Source organism: Juglans regia, chromosome 8 (genome assembly GCF_001411555.2).
Source record: "Juglans regia cultivar Chandler chromosome 8, Walnut 2.0, whole genome shotgun sequence".
Lineage (NCBI taxonomy): Eukaryota > Viridiplantae > Streptophyta > Magnoliopsida > Fagales > Juglandaceae > Juglans > Juglans regia.
In genome coordinates, this window is record NC_049908.1 from 12,825,742 (window position 1) to 12,845,636 (window position 19,895).

A 19,895-nucleotide genomic window follows, 5' to 3' on the forward strand; every position below is an offset into this window, starting at 1 on the left:
CAGACAAGTGATATCCCATATCTGTCCCACATGGCTTCACCATGCCGGCATATGCCCCGTAGCCCGTAGCCAACGGGGCCCCGAAGTGGGGGGAGGGTCCTACTGTCCACCCCTAGTTATACAGTAAATGCTGATTGTGCCATATGCCTAAATTATGATGCACGCACGCATTAAATATTATTTTGGTCTTGATCTGACTTTTTTAATAGTTAACTACTGAAACAGTGTAGAAATGATTCATTTGGAATTATACCATATAATGACGATGTATTTTATAAGTGCAACGAATCATTTCAAAACAGACATGGTCCGATTAGAAATTACCTTCAAATAAAAAGAAAGAACAAGTAGAAGAGTTAGTAGATGATGACTTTGCTATTTCTAAAAGTGGATTGAGAGAGAGGAAACTCATGTTTTAAAGGGTGTGGCAGCCAGCAGATCCAACTGCATGCTTTTAATTTTAATCTCTTTGCCCAATTTCCAAAAAATCTATGTTATCGATCCAACATGTTGCCTCTATCGTCACCAAATCGAGCCACCATATTCCACGGGGCCTCCTATTCTTCTTTATCTTCTTCTTTGTGTATGTGAGCTTATATATTAATTTATTCGTGATTTCTATGAAAGTAAAATAAATGTTCAAAAAGTAAAATAAGGTCACGTGTTCATTTATTTATTTTTAAAAAAAATTAAACTATAATTGAAATAAATCTACAATCTGACATGTCAATGCCACATAGACTTTACTAAGTCCGTGTAGCAAATCGACCTTGTGGCTTGCCAGCGAGAGTATCATAACTATTCAAATAATTCTCAGCATTACTCAAAGTTGTAATGTTGTTTGGATGGATGAATGAGACATGGACAAGCACATGTCATAACCTTTAGGTCTACGACCCTTTGGTGGGCACAAACATATATATTTTGCCGACACAAGGTGTTTACATGCAAAACAGTGATTCTCGATTTTCATATGAACCCTCTTCTTGCATTTGGATGTGTGTAGAATGAGCATATGTGACAAAGTCTAAGATGTTGTTAGGCATGATGGCATATGCCATATATTCTACGTTTTCCAGTCAAAGTTGATGACTTGAGAGTTCAGACTCTCTGGAAAAGTCCAAGCAGAGAGGCACATAACTTTATGCATAAAATTTTGGAAGGATTTCAAATTTCCATTGGGTTAGTCTATAATAGGTCGATCGCATGTGCTTTGAACTTGGCTTTTGGACTTGGGGATAAGCCGTAGATTCTTCCAAATACTCTCGGCCAAAAAAATTCCTTATATATTTTAAGAATAAATATAGATAGAAGTTATTATTTGGAGCATCCATTTTGCACACATAATATGACATCATTTAGACCATATATCTCCTCAAGTGAGTGTTGAGAATAACCAACTAGAAGCAGCTACGCAGTGAGTACAAAGTGTGCACTGCTATAGTGGATTCTCTCTAGTATTACTCATATTTTAATATTATTCATTATTTTAATACTCATCATTTTATAATGTGACATTAAATAATTAAAAATTATTTATTATATTTTATTTATGAACTTATCATCTAATATCACATTATAAGATGATGAAAAAATGAATAATGAATAGATTTTTTTTATTTTTAAATGTTTGGTATGAGAATTTAAGAAAATATTTTAGATTTATTTAGAATAATTTTTTTTTTTTTTTGAGAATGGGTTTTGTTTGAGAAAGGCCAGAACAAATTTGAATAATTTTAGAATTGTATTGAAAATTTTCAAAATAGATAAGTAAAATTGAAAAGTTGTTTAAATATAATTTTTTCAAAATATTTTTGTTTTTCAGTTTTTAAATTGGTATTGATTTTTGTTTTTAAATAATAATTGGATAATGACCGTTAGATGAAAGGTTGAAATGTCCTTTTTTTAAAAAATTTAAATATGTTTAGTTTTGTTCTAAAAAGTTTTTGAAAATTTTTTTTTATCTAGTTTTGTTAAACCGAACATATTCCCTAAAATTGACTTGATTGTCACATTATGATTGAGGGCACGAGATATGTTACCTCATCACCATTAGTTCTATCCACAATAATTTTTATTATTAAAAAATATAATTCATCATATTTGTGAGATTTAGCATTATTATACTGCAATAGTAAGTGATTGAAAACAATATATTATTTGAGAAGAGAAATGTTGTAACCATAAATGTTTTTAAAAAAAGTAAATTTGCAAATCGGCATAATTTAATGTGATATATTAAATTGTAAATTTATTTTTATTATGAAGTAGACTTAATGTGTGATATCCCATATGATAAGGATAATGATAGGTAGTGTATGAAATCTCACATTATTTGGGAAGAAGAAATTATTGCTCTTTATAAGGTTTCAATGATATTCTAATTATATCATTGACTAGTCCTTTTAAAATATAGATCATATGATTTGGGTCTTCTATTGGGACATTACAAACGGTATTAGAGACAGTCCCAATAAAAAATATTAGAATTGAGTTTGGCAAGTGAGAGTACCTCAAGTACTCTTACTACTATTTTTTATTTTATTATTACTTTTTATCTATTTTTTTACTATTCATTACTTTTCACCTACTTTTTACTACTATTTAATATTTTATTATTACTTTTTCATACTATTCACAAACATTCACAACACTTCTCAACACTTCTCACTACCCAAACGTACCCAGTCGTGCCATCTACAACGAACTGGTCCGATGGGACGTCGGGAATTAATGGAGGTAGATTGTGATATCCTAAATGATAAAGATAAGGGTACGTGGTGTATGTGATCTCATATTATTTGAGAAGAAGAAGTTCTTACTTTTTATAAAGTTTTAATTGAACTCCAACTGTATCATTAACTAGTCATTTTGGAATATAGACCATATGGCTTGAACCTTCCATTTGGATGTTACATAACGTATTATATGAAGTCATATCAGTTTATAAATTTATTTTTATGAAATTATTTTATAGCTGAAACACTTCTCATATTACGTCGATATGAAAGACACCCTCCACAATGTTGATATGATAAAGTTTTAATTTATAAAAAAACTGGAAATTAAATTATCAAGTAATTTTTTTTTTAATGGTATATCAAAGGCTTGTCCGTATACATCAACATAAAAAAAATTATTATTATTTTATTTATTAATCATTTAAAATAATTTGTATTTAATAAATAAAATAAAAATACGTTATACATTCTAAAATTATATCCAATCTTACTTATTAAAATAAGAAAAATTAAATTTATAATCTTAAATAGAGAACTATATATGTAGTTTCATTGATGAATATAGGTAAAATAGAAAAAATCATTATTTTAAAAATTATAATTAAATTTTTTTTTTAAAATATAACTATATGAACTTATATGAGCAATTTTATTTAGAGACTGTATATAGATTAACTCTTAAAATAATATAACAATTTAATTGACCGAGCTAATAAATTATATCCCACGCTGAAAAAAAAAATAAATTCTATTATAAAATTTTAAAGCGTTCAAAATTTAATAAAAATAAAAGTGAAAATGAGAATACAAAATATACACCCCGGCGTATCTTACCCTGCCCACCACCCAACCAAATCATATCTCTCTGTGAATCCCCTTCTTCCACCACATCACATCACATCACTCTTTCTCCCCGCGCCCCCCTATCTCTTTCCGTGTGCTCTAAATTAGGGTTTCCTACGTATTCAACTGTTTCCTGTGTCTTTCTCTCTCTCTCTGAAACCCTCTGTGATTCAATGCCTGCAAATCTCTTACTGGGATTCCGTAGCCAGTGCCGAACTGCTCTATTTAGAGGGCTGTTTTGGCGTGCCTCTGGAGTTTTCTTCTCTGTCGCGTTCGACTGAATCGACTCGGTTATCCTGATTTGATTGTTCAGGGCTCGAGTCTCTGATGGCGCCCAGCCGAAGGAAGGGGGTTAGCAAAGCAGCCGCGGCAGCTGCGGCGCGCCGGCAATGGAAGGTCGGTGATCTCGTACTCGCCAAAGTTAAAGGGTTTCCTGCGTGGCCTGCCAAGGTACGCCCTACTTTTTATTTCGCTGAAAAGTTTGTTTTTTTCCTGTGTAATTTCGCTGTTGAAGTACATGCCTTACTTAGGGTTTTGGATAGCATGTGATATATTATTATCTATTATATGCTTATTTGTGTGGTGCAGTTTTGGAATATTTTTGGGTGGTGGTGTGGATTTGAAGGGAAAGACATTAGAATTTTGATGTTTATGAGGTTTTAATTACTTTGTTATGGGTTTGATTAGTTTTAAACAATTGGATTGGGTGTGATTTCCAGGATAAGTTAGTATATGCCTCAGATTTTGGTTTTACCCGTATACAAAAGATCAAATCACTTAGATTCGTTAAAAAAAGTTGGGTTGAATTGTTTAACCATAAAAAAAAAAGTTTGTTTGAATTGTTTGATTCGGCTGTGAAGTTTGCTTGAAACAATTTCGGAAAGCCTTAAGCTTAGGGGGATGGCTATCTTATTTGGAATATTACGTTGACTTCTGATGGCAGGTAGGGGAGCCAAAGAGTTTGGGTTTTGCAGCTGATTGGAAAAAAGTAGTCGTCCACTTCTTTGGCACCAAGCCGGAACAGATGTAAGTACTCTGAGCAATACAGAATACCACTTGATATGATTTGATACCGTCATGAAGGGATTCTGGTATGATATGTTGTTGAATGTTATGTGATGTTAAATGCTATTTCCCACCCCCTTCTTGCCTTTTCAATTCCTGCTCTTTTCAGTTATGTGTAGCAGGGTGGAAAATTTCTTGGTCAGGATTCTAGACTTTACTTTTTTATCACTGTTAAATGAGAAGTAGAAGAGGTTTCAAAGTGAGGTGTAGTATTTTCATAGTGTTGCAATATAATTTGCGTATCTATACATATTAACAGCTTTAATCAAGCCTACGGCACTCATTTCCACCTTAACTTAAATGAATGGGTTCGTCACATCTTGAAGGTACCAATGAACTATAAAGGCGTATGATACTCATTTTCACCTTAACTGAAATGAATGGGTTCATCATATCTTGAAGGTACCATTGAACTATATATATTAAATGTAGTTTACCAATTTTGAATAGGCTATTTGTTTTTTGCTGGATTGTCAAAAGCTGTTCTAGGCCATTTAACTTCTAGTGGGAAAATAAATGGAGACTAGAAAAAAAAGATGGGTGCATCCCAAGCACATTGGGGGTTTACAATGGGGATGCCTATTTTAAGGATGGGTAATGTAGCAAGTACGAGGAAAATCTATAAAAGATGTAAAGCAGGGATTGTCATGGACCGGTCCCAATTCGCAACAAAGAACAAGACAACATGCTGGCTTTTCGTTTTATTATATAAAAAGCATTCCCCGGTCAAACTGGTCTGGAATCAATTAGTAGTATGTCCTGCGCTTGATTGGCGAAGGAATATCTGGAATTTTGAATCTGGATTGGTCTTTCGTTGTTTGCTTTGTGGTAGTTTGTTTATACAAAGACTTAAGTGAAAAATAGTTATTCTCATACCAAATACTTCGAAGTTTCAGCTGCTATCCTCCCTCCAAATACTTCACATTATGCACATACAAGACATCCTCGGTTCTCTTGACATCTATGTCCATGTTTCTGCTCGGTGTACCTCCCCAAGCAGCCATTAGATCCACCACTTGAATTGAAATTACCTATCTTGTCCCAAGAAGTTGGAAGATCATTGCTTTCATGGCCCTAGCAACTTTACAGTGAAGCAATAATTTTTCCGCACTTCTCACTCATGCAACACCAATCTATCACCATCATGTCCCCCTTCCTCAGGTTCTCCACCATTAGGATCTTCCCTATTTCTGTTGTCCATACAAAGAATGCTACTCTTGAGGGTTCCTTGTTCTGCCCATAGTTTTCAATTCCTTTCCATGGCTGGAATTTTCCATTCTGGTGTAGTACCTGGTACACTATACCTTCTCGTTTTGTTTCATTACAAATTCCGGTCTGTTTCGGTCAAATTCCGGCCGTAATTAGCATTCCAGGCACTATTCCGTTTTGGATTGTTTTAGTGGCTGTTTTGTAATTTTCTTTAGTATGGATGGAATTTTTGTAAATTTTAAATCTAGATGGTATTTAATTAATTCTAAAATCCAAAAGGTATTTATATAATTTTAATGTCTTTGTAACTTTAAATGTCTCCTCATTTTTTTTTTTAAAATATCATTATTTTTAATAATTTCTCTGCCCATGTATTTTTCTTCTTCTTTTTTTTTTTTTTTTGTATCTCAACTAAAATTTGTGAGTTTTTTAATATTATATTTTGACACTAATATCTCTATTTTTTTAATGTTTTCAACGTATATTCATTTTATAAATCGTTAATTCTTCCACATACACACACACGGTGTAGACTTACATATACATGTATTTATTTTATTATTTATCAATTTATATATACATATAAAAATATATATAGTTAATCCCGAAATAGTACACCGGAATGCACCAGTACCGAAATATTTCATTTCGTTGCTTAAACCAGAATAATCACAGGAATGGAATTTAAAAAATTGGTTTTGCCATATAATTTTCTAGGGAATGGAGCATACAACCATGAGGTATAGGTTATGATGACGTGTTCTCACCTCAAATTGCATTTCTCTTATGGAATGGATCATCCTACCCCCTTTTTTCCTCACATCTTCCTTCCATCCTTAGTTAATACAGGATGTTATGGAGTGAAATGATTGATTCCACTTCTCAATCATGCACTAATTTGATGCAAGAGATGCTCCCTTGTAGACTATCATTTGTAACGTGGACAAATTCAGTCACTGAAGTCTCTTGCAAGAAGAGTATTATGTAGTTCTGGGTAGATTTCTTTTAGGGCCTAACCTCCACACCGCATAACTTGATTCTAGACTTGTCTCTCACTTCTCTCATAGGTCCATATTAATATCTCCATCCTCCATGAATGTTTTTCCACACACTACTTTGAAAATGCCCATTGAACGAGTTAGAACACTGTTTCGTGGACAACATTGCCATACATGAGATTCAATCTTTTATGGATGCTTTCGCTTGAAATAGGTAGGCCAAGATGGCCAAGGAAGACAAAGTGAAAATGAACATCTCCAATCCGCTTCACAAACTCCCATACTTTGCTTCCACCACCAATTTTTGTAAAGACCCTCTTTTTTGTTGCATTATGCCACACAAATTTTACACAAACACATTTTTGATTTCCAAACCTCTAGAGGAATTAGAGCGCATATAATTGACCAATTGACCATGAAATTATTGTTTTGCTTATCTGATGTCACATGCGTGTTAATAGAGAAGCCAATATGACAAAAGAATGACCAAAGCTAGAGCCAACATTGTTTTTTTACAAAAGTGATTGGTGAAGCAAATAACATAAGGTACTAAGGAAGTAGCAGTCTTTCACATCGATATAAAGCCATGCTTTAAAATTAGCAATCAAGGACTCTAAGGTTAAGGGATTTGGATGGTTGAGAAAAATAGTGTATTGTATGTGGGAATGCATCTTTAGTCAAATGATGAGCTTTTGCCAAAGCTGCTGTTTCTTCCTTACCTGCTTGCCTTTTCAAAGTTATTTTCCGTATAATAGCTATGAAGGCTCACCCTCCATTCCACCCCATAGAAGCCTCTCTGAAGCCTCTCAATACACTTTGCCACACCTACTAGGATAGGAAAGAGGTACAAAAGTATGTACGCTAGATAGAGTACTCATTTCTTTTTTAATTAAAAAAAATACTACTCTTGAGCAAGCCTCTTTTGAAAAATATACACTTCCAATATGCTACACTTTTTTATATTTTCTATAATGCCATCCCATTTGAAGATACTAGCGAATGATCCAATGTCTATTGTGTCAGAACCATCTAGAAACACACCCAAACACAAGATATAAACAATATGTAAGTGGTTCGACAATTTGCCTATATCCACTGGAGCGGAAATAATAGATTTCAATGCGTTTGTACAAAATTACAAACACTTCAACAATAGTCTCTATCTCAAATTTTTTACACTTATTTTGTTACAAATGATATCCTTTTATACGAGAAGCCTTAGGAGACAAACAACTATCATTATTGACAATTGAGGGGCTGCAGCAGACAAGCTTGATATTTGGAGAGTGTTCAGCAGCTATCCAAGACATTTGAGGGGCTGCTGTAAATTTGTATTCACACTTGGGTTTTAGGAAGCTTAATGTATGCTATGATGTATACACAACCTGATATCTCCCAGGCCGTCAGCTTAGTCAGCCGATATATGCATAATCCTGGAAAGACACATTGGCATGCGACTAAATAGATTCTACGGTATATTCTAGGGACTGTAGATCTTGGTTTGAAGTTCGAGAAGAGTGAAGATAATCTAGTAACTGGATATGTTGACTCAGACTATGCTAGTGATCTTGACAAACGACGATCGACGACTGGATATGTGTTCACTATGGCTATAGGACCAGTTAGTTGGCAAACTATTTTGTAGTCAACAATTGCACTACCATCAACAGAGGCTGAATACATAGTTGTGATAGAAGCCGTGAAAGAAGCTATTTGGTTACAGGGACTGGTAACAGATTTGGGCTTTAGACAACATGAGGTTACCGTTTACTGTGACAATCAGAGTGCAATTCATCTGGCCAAGAATCAAGTGTATCATTCTCGAACAAAGTATATAGATGTTCATTTTCACTTTATACGTGAGATATTAGATGAAGGAGACATTCTACTTCAGAAGATTGGCACTGAAGACAACCCCAGCAGATATGTTGATGAAAGTCGTCACAGGGATCAAATTCCAACACTGTTTGGAATTGATCAATATCTCACATTGTTGAGCACCATCTGGTGCGTTGGTGCCTTAGGGCACATTTGATAGTGGAAATCTCTCATGGCAGATATAACGAGTATTTTGATGAGGGGGTGAAATCATTTGAAGGAAGCAATAGTTTGCAGCAGCCTAATATGACACACATGGGTGGAGGGGGTGAGTGTTGAATAGCAACCCAAGTGTGAATAAGAATTTACAGTAGTCCTTCAAATGTCTTGGATGGCTGCAACAATCTCTGCAAATATCAAGCTTGTCTGCTGCAGCCCCTCAATTGTCAATAATGATGGCTGCTTGTCTCCTGAGGCTTCTCCTATAAAAGGAGATAATTTGTAACGAAATGAAAGTGTGATGAAATTTGTGAGATAGAGATTGTATTGTTGAAGTGTTTGTAATTTTGTATAAACACATTGAAATCTATTGTTTCCGCTCCAGTGGACGTAGGCAAATTGCCGAACCACTTACATATTGTCTCTATCTTTGGTTTGGGTGTGTTTCTGGGTGGTTTTGGCACAACAATGTCTTCCACATCTATGTATCAAATTTCACATTGCTTGGGAAGAAAAAGTTCTTGCTCTTTATTCGTTCCAATGAGACTCCAATTGTACCATTGACTAGTCCTTTTGGAGTATAGGCCCAAATGTGGCTTGGGTTTTCCTTGGGGCATGACAAATGGTCTCAAAGCCTATCTGAACAAGAAATGTGGAACTTGATTTGTGCCACATAGGACGGATTGGCTCGACGAGGATATCGGGAATTTAAGGGGGAGAGATTGTGAATACTGAGTGATAAGGGTAGGTGGTGTATGAGATCCCATATTACTCTTGCTCTTTATAATGGTTCCAATGGAACTTCGGTTGTATTATTGACTAGTCCTTTTGGAGTATAGGCCCAAATGTGGCTTGGGCCTTTCCTGGGACGTTAGAACATCACCAACCAAAGCTAATTTTGGTTGGATATGTTAACTTTCAACCTTGATACATTTAAATCATAGAAAGAAGCGATGCAAACAATGAAAGTGCTTTGGTCATCCTTAAATAGTCGTACACCCATGCAATGCACGGGAAATTATTAAGTTTTTAATTCTATTGTATTCCTCTACCTCTCTCATAGTTATGAGAAACTCGACATACTTTGCCAATTTATTCAGAGGGGGCGGGGGGAGTTTAGAAGAGAAATGAACTGTCATGTTGCCTATTTATGTTGGTAATTAGACGTAAACCACTAGATCAAAAGAACAACCCGAGAGTCAAAGCTGCAAGAAATGCAAAGAAAGTGTATAAAAAGACGACAACTTTAGATGTTGGGCTTGGCATTGGAATCTTACTTGACGTAGTTTTTTGCAGAAAGAGATTGTCGCCAACACCACGAACATTGCCACAAAAAATTTCTTCTCTTAGAGGGAAACCAATTTTGGAACTTTTCACGACCACCCAATCAGAGAGGTTTTTTAATAGAAGCTGCAACGTTTTTTGGAGTAGCATTAATGAATTCAAAGATGACAATCGACTATCCCTCTCCAAGTTGACAACAAAACCAAAAATGACAACTTAAATAGAAGCCCAAGACTTGCATAGAAATAAGTGGAAGTGTAACATAATTCCAATTAAGCTTGAAAATGGAACAACTTGGAAACTGAATAGCTTGGAAAGTGAATAGTGTTTAAGGAAATAAATTAATGTTGATATGTTTATCCAATTGTTTAATAACCTTTAATAGCTTGGAAACCGAATAGTTTTGATAACTTGGTAAAATTGAACTTAAGAAAATAGAAAGCTGTAACTGACAGCAAGTGCAAGAGACAGGAAATGTAAGAGACAGCTAATGAAGTGGTAATAAAGAGTGGGAGTTGATGGGTAGTGTAAGAGACAGCTAATGAAGTTGTAATAAAGGGCAGAAGTTGAAAGGAAGTGCAGGAGACAGTGGTAAAGTGGTAATAATGGGTGGAATTGTAAATGTGCTTTTATAAAATTTAAACAATAAAATTATGGAGTAAAAATAATATTAAAATAGATGAAAGCTGAGGTGGCACAATATTTTACGATGAGGGTGCTTCAGCCTTATATATTGTAATTGATATTGAAGTATCATTTGCGAAAGAAGGTAAGACACAAGCAGCTTGTAGAGTCCATGGTCACCACAAATAGAAGGGTAAAGGATCCCCCTTGGTGCCCCATTACTACATATTAATCAAGATAGACTCACTCATTGCCCATCAATGGTATACAATGTACTATCTGTTCACAATGATTAAAAAAAAAAAAAAAAACAATGTACCATCTGTTCACACAATTTTGCCGGAAAACCAAATCTCAACATGTCCAGCAAAAAGTTCCAATGTGGTTGTAAGCCTTCTTCTCGAGTTCAGCTTACATAACACCTTTAGGATCCTTGAATGAATTACGTTGTCTAGACATTCATTAGCAAGTATAATTGGATCCAACTTCTATCTCCCACTAATGAAGCCATTTTGAATTTTTGTGCCTTAGATATCACCAATGCCATCGTGTTAGCTAGGACTTTTGGAATAATCTTGTAAATACCTCCTACGAGACTAATGGGATGAAAATCCTCCATTTACACATTCTCAATTTTTTTATGAAAGGAGTGCTATTAAAGGGGCACTAAGCCTTCTTTCGAACTTTCCTCAAAGGTGGGGTTTTTGTAAAACCGTTCATTAAGTTTTTCTTGATTACCTCCCTAAGACAATAGAGAAGCCATTTCGACCAATTACCTTGGCATTTAGAGCTTCCAAGACTTCATATTCCTCACTTTCCTTGAATTTTCGTTCCATATGCTAAGCTTCCTACACTAATGGCATCAAAACTAAGACCAATTAATTTGGTGTGCCAACTGAACTGGTTAGAGTGAAGACATTTGTAAACTTGTACAACATGCTCACTTAATTCTACGTGGTCAGTAGTTATTCCCCAAAAGTTTTTTATGACTAAGCCTTTGATGGAATAATCCCCCAATTTGAATTAGCCAATCAGTGGAAAAACTTTAGAGGATGTTTGGAATCTTTTGATGTAAGATTTTCTTGAAAATTTCTGAAAGTTTTGGAAAAAAAGTTCAAAGATGAGTTTTATGGGGTTTTAAGAGTATTTGTGGTTTGAAGTGTTTGTAAAAGCTGTATTGATTTTTGTGTTTAAATATTGATTGGGTAATAATTGGAGAAGTTGAAATAGAAATGTTGAAATTTAAAGATGTTTGGTTTGATTATAAAAAAAATTTTGAAAAATTTGAAAATGTTTGGTAAATCACACATGGCCTTTGGTTTCTGTTATGCAGTTGAGGTAAGAAGTTTTGGTTATTGAGATTGTTTTGGTGTAAGGTTGGTTGCATTTAGAGGAGATTTTCAAAAACTTTGATTTTGCCGAAACATGACCTTGGTGTTTCTGTGTGCCTCCCTCAACCAAAATGCACGTCTAATGAACTCACTTTCATAAAGAGCGGTTGTTTCAATTCTCTAACAATTTCCTCCTTTTGTGATGTCGACCTTTGAGCCTTAAGGTGCCCTCCTCAAGTAGGATGCTTAAACTATATTTTAAACATCTTTGAGAGACATGTAAGAGCACATACACCATAAAAATCATTAACTTTTAAACTTGTAATGGCCCGCACACATTAAACCTTTTGTGTCTAGGTTGTACACAGTTTCCATTGCTTGTGGATATCAAGGCGAATTGCTTTTCCTGGTGGATGTAAAACATCGTGGTGGACCATACATTCTCAACATCCTTTAATGCGGATTGAACATTCACCCACTTGTCTAGTACCATCTATAATACCCATATTGAGTGTAGAAATGTGGTGAATTGGATCTTACATTGCCTAGGAGGGAGAATTTATGGCCCTTCATAATGGTTTCAAGAGACTCCAATTGTTATCTTGACTAGTCCTTTGGGAGTATAAGCCTATATTTGGCTTTGGGTTTCTTTGGTCATTACAAATGGCTTTAGAGTCAAACCCTAGCTAGAAATCTGGTACTTGAGTTGTGCCACTTACAATGGAATGACTTAATAAGAACATCTAGAACTTAGAGCGAAAATATAATACTCCATATTGAATTGGATCTCATATATCTTTAAAGGGAAAAGTTATTGGCCTTTATAATGATTCCAAGACATTTTAGTTGTTACCTTGACTAGTTTTTTTGGAATATAGGTTCAAATGCGTCTTGGGCTTTGCTTAGGTTATTGCGCCGTCACATCCTCATCATATGGCCAAAAGAACAAAAACATACATGCATTGTATAACTTTCATAAAGTTAGAAATCATAAATTTCAAATAAAAAGCATGTGTTAAACTTTCATAACATAAATATATTCATTACATAATGTATAGCATATGTTTCATGCGAAAGCATTTGCAGAACCTCACCTTCATAACATATGTATAGAAAGGGGTTTAGAAGAAGAGACTGTTAACATATCATTTTTCTTTTGTTAAGTAAGAAAGACAATTTTATTAAAACGAATGAAATAGGTGATGCCCATGTACATAAGAAGTATACAAAAGAAAACACTAAAGCAATAATGAGTGCACAAAAAAATTCCGAAGTTCCTCCAAAGTACGTTCCTTATCATTGAAATACCGCACGTTCCTTTCCAACCAAATGCATCACATCAAACACAAAAGAACCATCTTCCATGCCACAACCACTTGAGAGCAACCGTATAGCCCGTTCCATTATGCAAGAAGATCAATCACTCTCAAAGACATCACCCAAGCCAACCTAGTTCTACTAAAAACTCCATCCCACAAAGCTCTTGCCACCTCACAATGCAAAAGTAATTGATCCACAAATTCCCCATGCTTCTTAGACATGAGCGCCAATCCATAACAATGAGACCGTGCTTCCTCAAATTATCCTTCGTCAGAATTTTCCTAAGAGAGGATGTCCTAAAAAAAAAAGTGACTTTGGAAGGCATGTGAAACCTCCAAATACGCTTCCAAGGAAAAGGACTATGCTGAACAATCAATAGCTTGTAATGCGAACGAACCTTACACTTTTTACTCCCCTTGGACTTCCACAACATCCTACCCCCATCATTACCACCAAGTCTCAAAGAGTATAAAAACTTGAAAAAAGCTGAAACTTCATCAATTTTCCAATTCTGTACAGCTCTAGTAAAACAAACATCCCACTGAAAGGATCCGTTATAATGGACTAGCAAATCATAAACATATGCATATTGATTAGAAACCAATGAAAAATTGCTGGAACACCCTATTAAGGGCTCGATCACCACACCAAATATTATATGACTTCAAAAATCATTTGAGAAAAGCTTAATATTTTATCTTCAAAATCAAGGGCATGATCCTATTACTTACCTGAGTAGCATTTTTTGAATAAGTTTGAAGTCTTGGGGCTCGTTTGGACACTTGGAGTATATTAGAATTCTGTGAATAGCAGTGAAATGGTTTGGTTTGAGTTAAGATGTTTTATTAGATTTTGGGAAAAGAGCGAGAAAAAATTAAATAAAAATATTATAAAATTAAAAAGTTGTTTTGAGTATAATTTTTTAATATAATTTGTGTTTTGAAGTTTGAATAAGTTGTATTGATTTTTGTGTTTTGTTATGTAGTTTGTAAAAGTTGTAATGATTAGATAAAGATTAGATGAAGAAGTTGAAGATTTGAAATTGAAAAGTGTTTTGTGTGTGAGAAGGTAATTGTGAGAAGCTTTGAGAATTTCTCATCTCATCTCATTTTTTTTTTATTTTTTATTACGGGGGAACCACTACATGACAGAGCCCTTAGGACTCACCCATGGAACCTAAAGCCCCGGGGAGACTAGCACAGCTACCCACCGCTATGACCTCCCACTTAAATCGTAGATTGATCCTAGGGTGAATTGAACTTGTGACATGGGGCACATGTACACAAGTTCGTACCAAACGTACATTTAATCTGTCATCATATAATTTCATTAGATATGGACAAATAGGGAATTGACTCAAACATTCATGAAATATCCATATTCAATTTGTAATTGTATCCTATAATCTATCCTTTGTTTCCTAAGGTAACACAGGTTAAACTCTTGAGAAATAGTACCTATAAAAATAAACACTTGAGAAATAGCAATTTTATACTGAAATACAGTTGTCATCTAAATTCATCTCTGTTGGTTTTCACTCTTTTATTCTCTTTAGACTTAAATAAAACTTGGAGATATGACAAAACAATTGTTGCATTTGGAAATTGTTTGATGCTTTAAGCTTTTACTCCAAACTCCTTGAGCCTATGGTCTTTGGGTCTGAATGGCATGTTCCTCAGAAAACAATAGATGAAGGGTGAGGTCATTGGAATACGTTATATTGTGACTTGTTACTCATAAAAACGTATTAGTGACAAGCTAAAAATTGCAATATGTATCTTTCTAAAGAATTTCGCAATTAGACCTTTGCTGCTTGAAAATTTTATATCTAATTCATTGTAACTCCAAATCATGTAAAAACTTGTAAAAAAAAAAAAAAAATTGGATCATACAATCTTTAACATATCAAAAGAACAAAGCTATTAATCTTTTTGCCAAAAAAATCAGGTTCAGTGGTTGTATAAATCTGTGAAATTTTCCAGTATAGCAGGATTCCTGACAGAATGCACTTTCATTGAATACAATTATAGTTGCATTGATTTAGCTCCTCAATTTTTTATTTTAAGTTTGAATTAACATGTGAATTCTTGCTCTATCGTAATATGAAGAACTTGACGCATCAAACACTAAGAATGGTTATGACCAAAATATTCAATAACCTTTTTTAAATAAATTTCTTAAAATGCTTAGCATATGTGTGGATAAAAACTCGTTGCAGATATCTCCTAAATTTTCTCTCTACGTACACACCTTTTCCTCTGGTTTTTGGTGGAAGTCCGTAATGGTGATTATTCCCAGTGGAGATTAGCGAGATGTGGGTTTCTACGTACAGTTTTCTTTTGTTATAATCTCTAGTGAAGTCTTTGTTTTAGCACGAATGCACGAGGTGGTGATAGAATCCAAGTTATTTTTGTTAGGTAAGGAAGGTGGTCTGCTGCGTATAACTGAGAAAGGATAGAAGGAGGAACACTTGGTGTTGTTGGGTCCAACATCAGTGCAATGGCTTGGAAAAGTGTTGGAGGAGAGTTTGAGAGGGGGGAAGGAGGAGGTGTACTCAGCAACCAGGGATGGATACTGTAGCTTTACTGCACAATGTTGCTCGAATAGCCGTGGCCGTTACTTAGCAGTGTCTGAGTACAACTAGGGAGGGAGGAAGAGTCTTTTGTGCATTCCAGAAGGGGAGTGAGGTTGGGGATGGAGGAAGATGAGAGATGTGTTGTCGGACTTAGGCCAGGAGAGGAAGAGCAGGGGTGGAATGCTTGGTAGAGTTCAGTCGTGCATGTGGAGGGGTGAGATGAGGTCGTTTTCTCGGTCCTATAGGGAGGTGCTTTCTCCGACGGAGCCTGGCCATGCACAGAAGGAGGCCGAAGGCGGCGAGAGGTACATTGACAGAGGCTCTTGGTGGCGTGCAAACCCGTACTTTGCGTCGAGCCACTCCAATGGCAGGAAGATTGTCGTGAGTCAGGAGGCCTAGGACATTCCCAGATTGCTGTTGGAGATGTAGGGACAGCTGAGGAAATTGCAGAAGGATATGGCTGAGATGATGTCTTGTGTCGGGCTGTTTAAGGAAGGAGAAAGACAGGGGAAAGGCAGGGGGAAAAGGGAAAGGGGAAGTGGGCTGGGCTTTGGCCTAGTAAAGCCTAGGTCGAAAAGGAGTGTAAAAGGGGTGGGCAGAAGATTGGATTGGTCTGGAGGAATGTGGGTGACCCGGGGCCCAAAACCAAGAAGGTAGCTTGTCCGGGGGTGGGCCTGGGCCGGGGCCTGGGCCTGGATTATCCCAACCCAGGGCCTTTCTGCGCAACAAAGATTGAGCGAGAGCAAGCACGCCCATCGGCGAGTTGCCTCCTGCGACCGTGTCGAGTCGCTTGGCGACGGAGGATGCACCAATGTTGGGTGCACAGACAATGCCTTCGGAGGTGGTAGAGACCTCCGATGACATCCTGCCGATGCTAGGTGATCAGAACGCAATGGTGGAGTTAGGGAAGGGCTTTCTGACATCGATGGGTGCTTGTTCTTAGTCGAGGGTGGCTAGAAACTGCCGATGAGGTGCGACGACAAGGGTTTGTCTTCGACGAACGAGTCTACTCACCTGTTTGTGGACTTTGAGCCGGACATCGAGAATGGGGAGGGTTCGGAGGACCTAATGCATTTAGTGGAAGATGAATTGTTTCTTCTTGAGGTCTGTGGGCAGAATGGGTTGGAAGAGATTTCGCTGGGAGAGGAGATGCAGATTGTACAGAAGGATAGTAGGATGGGCAATCCCACTCCACTGAATTTCTTCTTTCCAGCTCAAGCCTCAGAGTGGGTTTTCCATAAGGTGGAAGAGATCCAAAAAGTGGTGGGGATTGAGTGTGAAGGGTATGAAGAGCAGTTCATGGCTCTACTTACAACTATTGAAGTGGGGCACCGACAAAAAAGGAAAGGGGAATCAAAGAAACTGCGGGTGCTTAAAAGATTGACTTGGTTAATGAACTCGGAGGGTAGTTCCAGTAGGGTAAGGCCGATAGGGAAAGGGTTGGATTTTCCCCAATGAAACTCAAAATTGTGTCGTGGAATGTTCGTGGGCTCAATGAGGTAAACAAACGGGATTAGGCACTTGCTTTGTGAGTGGAAGGCAGACATCGTGTTTATAGGAGACAAAGTTGAAGACGATTAATAGGAAAATAATACGCAGTTTGTGGAGTGGTTCTCATGTGGATTGGGTGTATATGGCCTCTAATGGGGTGTTAGTAGGGGTTGTGGTGATGTGGGATAAGAGGGTGGTGGAGAAAATGGAGGATTTTATTGGGCAGTATATGGTAGCATGCTCGTTCAAAAGTGTGTCGGACAACTTTTTGTGGGCTTTTGTAGGTGTTTATGGGAGCCTAATCTAGACTCTGACAGAAGATTATTGTGGGAAGAATTAGCAGGGTTGCACAGTTGGTGGGACCTCCCTTGGTGTATTGGGGGTGATTTCAATGTTGTTAGATTCCCAAGCGAAAGTTTTGGAAGTAGAAGAGTAAGACCTGAAATGGTGGAGTTCTCGGAGTGCAGCTTTGACTTGAACCTGGTAGATTTGCCACTTGTAGGGGGTCCTGGCACATGGTCGAATAACCAGACTTGGTCCAAGTTGGACCCGTTCCTAATTTCTTCAGAGTGGGAAAGCCATTTTCCGGATGTGTGGCAAAAAGCGTTTGGCTCTCTTATCTTCGGATCATTGACCTATTTTGCTTGATTGTGGAGGTTTACATAGTGGCTGACAGTATTTCAAGTTTGAGAATACGTGGTTGAAAATGCACCTCTATGTTGTTATTTATCGTATGGGAATTTGCATTTCTATGGAAAAACTTCGTACTTTGGTCGCCTTCCTTTAACTACAAAGCTCTTGGGTTTTGACGCTAAGACACTTCTTCTAGTAAAATCATCCTTTCAAGATCTGCAACCAACGATGGCTTTTGCACGTATTCTTCCTGTGTAAGAGGCCACCTCTCTTGCGGCCTCTCTATCTCCAGAATTTCCATCATCTTGATTTTCTTGTTTTCCCCTATGTTTCTTAGAGACTACATATTCCACAACTTCAAATCTCTTTTTAAAGCTTTCAATTTCCTTGCAAAAATGAAACTAGGAGTACCTTGGAACTGGTAGGAAGATTATCACTAAACCTCAAAATGCCTGTGTAATAGGGAGACATATTCTTGATGCGGTCCTTATTGCTAATGAATGTCTTGACAACAGACTGAAGGATGGAACCACAGGGATCTTGTGCAAATTAGATATGAAGAAGGCGTATGATCACGTTAACTGGAATTTCCTTCTCTATTTACTTGGGAGATGTGGTTTTAGGGAAAAGTGGAAGACATGGATCTGTTGGTGTATATCTACGGTGAGATTTTCTGTGTTGATAAATGGTAGTTTAGAGGGCTTCTTTCAGAGTTCACGGGATTTGAGACAAGGGGATTCATTATCACGTTTACTATTTGTTATTGTTATGGAGGCGCTAAGCAGGATGATTTCGACTTTGGTGGATAATGGTTTTGTAGATGGTTTCCCGATTGGAGCCCCGAATAGGGTTATTATTACTATTTATCAACTTAGGAACTCATCTTTTCCATCATATATTGCTATTATTGATCAAAGTCCAAGCAAGAGGGTTTAGGCAATCGGTCGTCACAAGGAGAACCAAGGCGAGGACAACCCGATGTTTAGGGACTAGACCGAGGTCCCTAACACATCAGAGGTATGCAGCAGATCAAAGCGATTTGGAAGATGATTCTTATATGCATCATGTGGTGTTTGTGGCAGGAGCTAAACGAGCAGACGTTCGAGGACAAGGAGAGATCGGTGGAGGAGCTAAAAGTTTTATTCTTTAGAACTCTTTGTACTTGGGTTATTGCTGTGGACTTTGATGGCATGGATCTACATGATTTCCTTGCTTCTAATGCTTCTACTTAGCTAGGGCCTAGGAGTTTTGTAATTGGCATTTTGCCCATTCTTTTGTTAATAAAAGTTGTTTTATTTATTAAAAAAAAATTCTTAAATTACCTTTTTTTTTAGTGTTGAAGAGCTGTTTAAATGGTATGGCTGATTAACATTATAACACTTAAATTGCATTGATTCTTAAATTCTGTAACAAATTTCTACATTCATTGGCATAATTGTACATTCTGTTTACTGTTCATTGAATGTATTGGTACAGATCCAAAATTGAGTTGCATCTTTCAAATTTCTAATTGTAAAGTGTTCTTTCAATGGGAAATGATTAACTTATTTTCCAGTGGAATATATGGCCTTTAGTTTTGCTTTAACGTTGAAGACCTAATAAAATATGCTTGTCTTCTACTTATTCTTGCTTCTTTTTATTTAATCTTCTATTTGAAACATTCTAATTTGTTATTTTTATAATATCTGTGTTATTTGGCCTGACATATTGAAAATTTATTTCGTGTTGGGAATGTTAAGATATA

The 19,895-nt window shown here is 36.4% G+C and overlaps 1 protein-coding gene across 2 annotated transcripts in view; it reads left to right on the top strand.

Moving 5' to 3' along the window:
* Positions 1–3,592: 3,592 nt before the first annotated feature.
* LOC109009869 (protein HUA2-LIKE 3-like) overlaps positions 3,593–19,895 on the top strand; it is a 29,106-nt gene continuing 12,803 nt past the window's right edge. For both annotated transcript variants that reach the window (XM_018990514.2, XM_018990517.2), the window contains exons 1-2: positions 3,593–4,034; positions 4,528–4,610. In XM_018990514.2, coding sequence (XP_018846059.2) covers positions 3,912–4,034; positions 4,528–4,610 — 206 coding nt within the window. In that variant the 5' untranslated portion in view covers positions 3,593–3,911. The remainder of the gene's footprint in view (positions 4,035–4,527; positions 4,611–19,895) is intronic.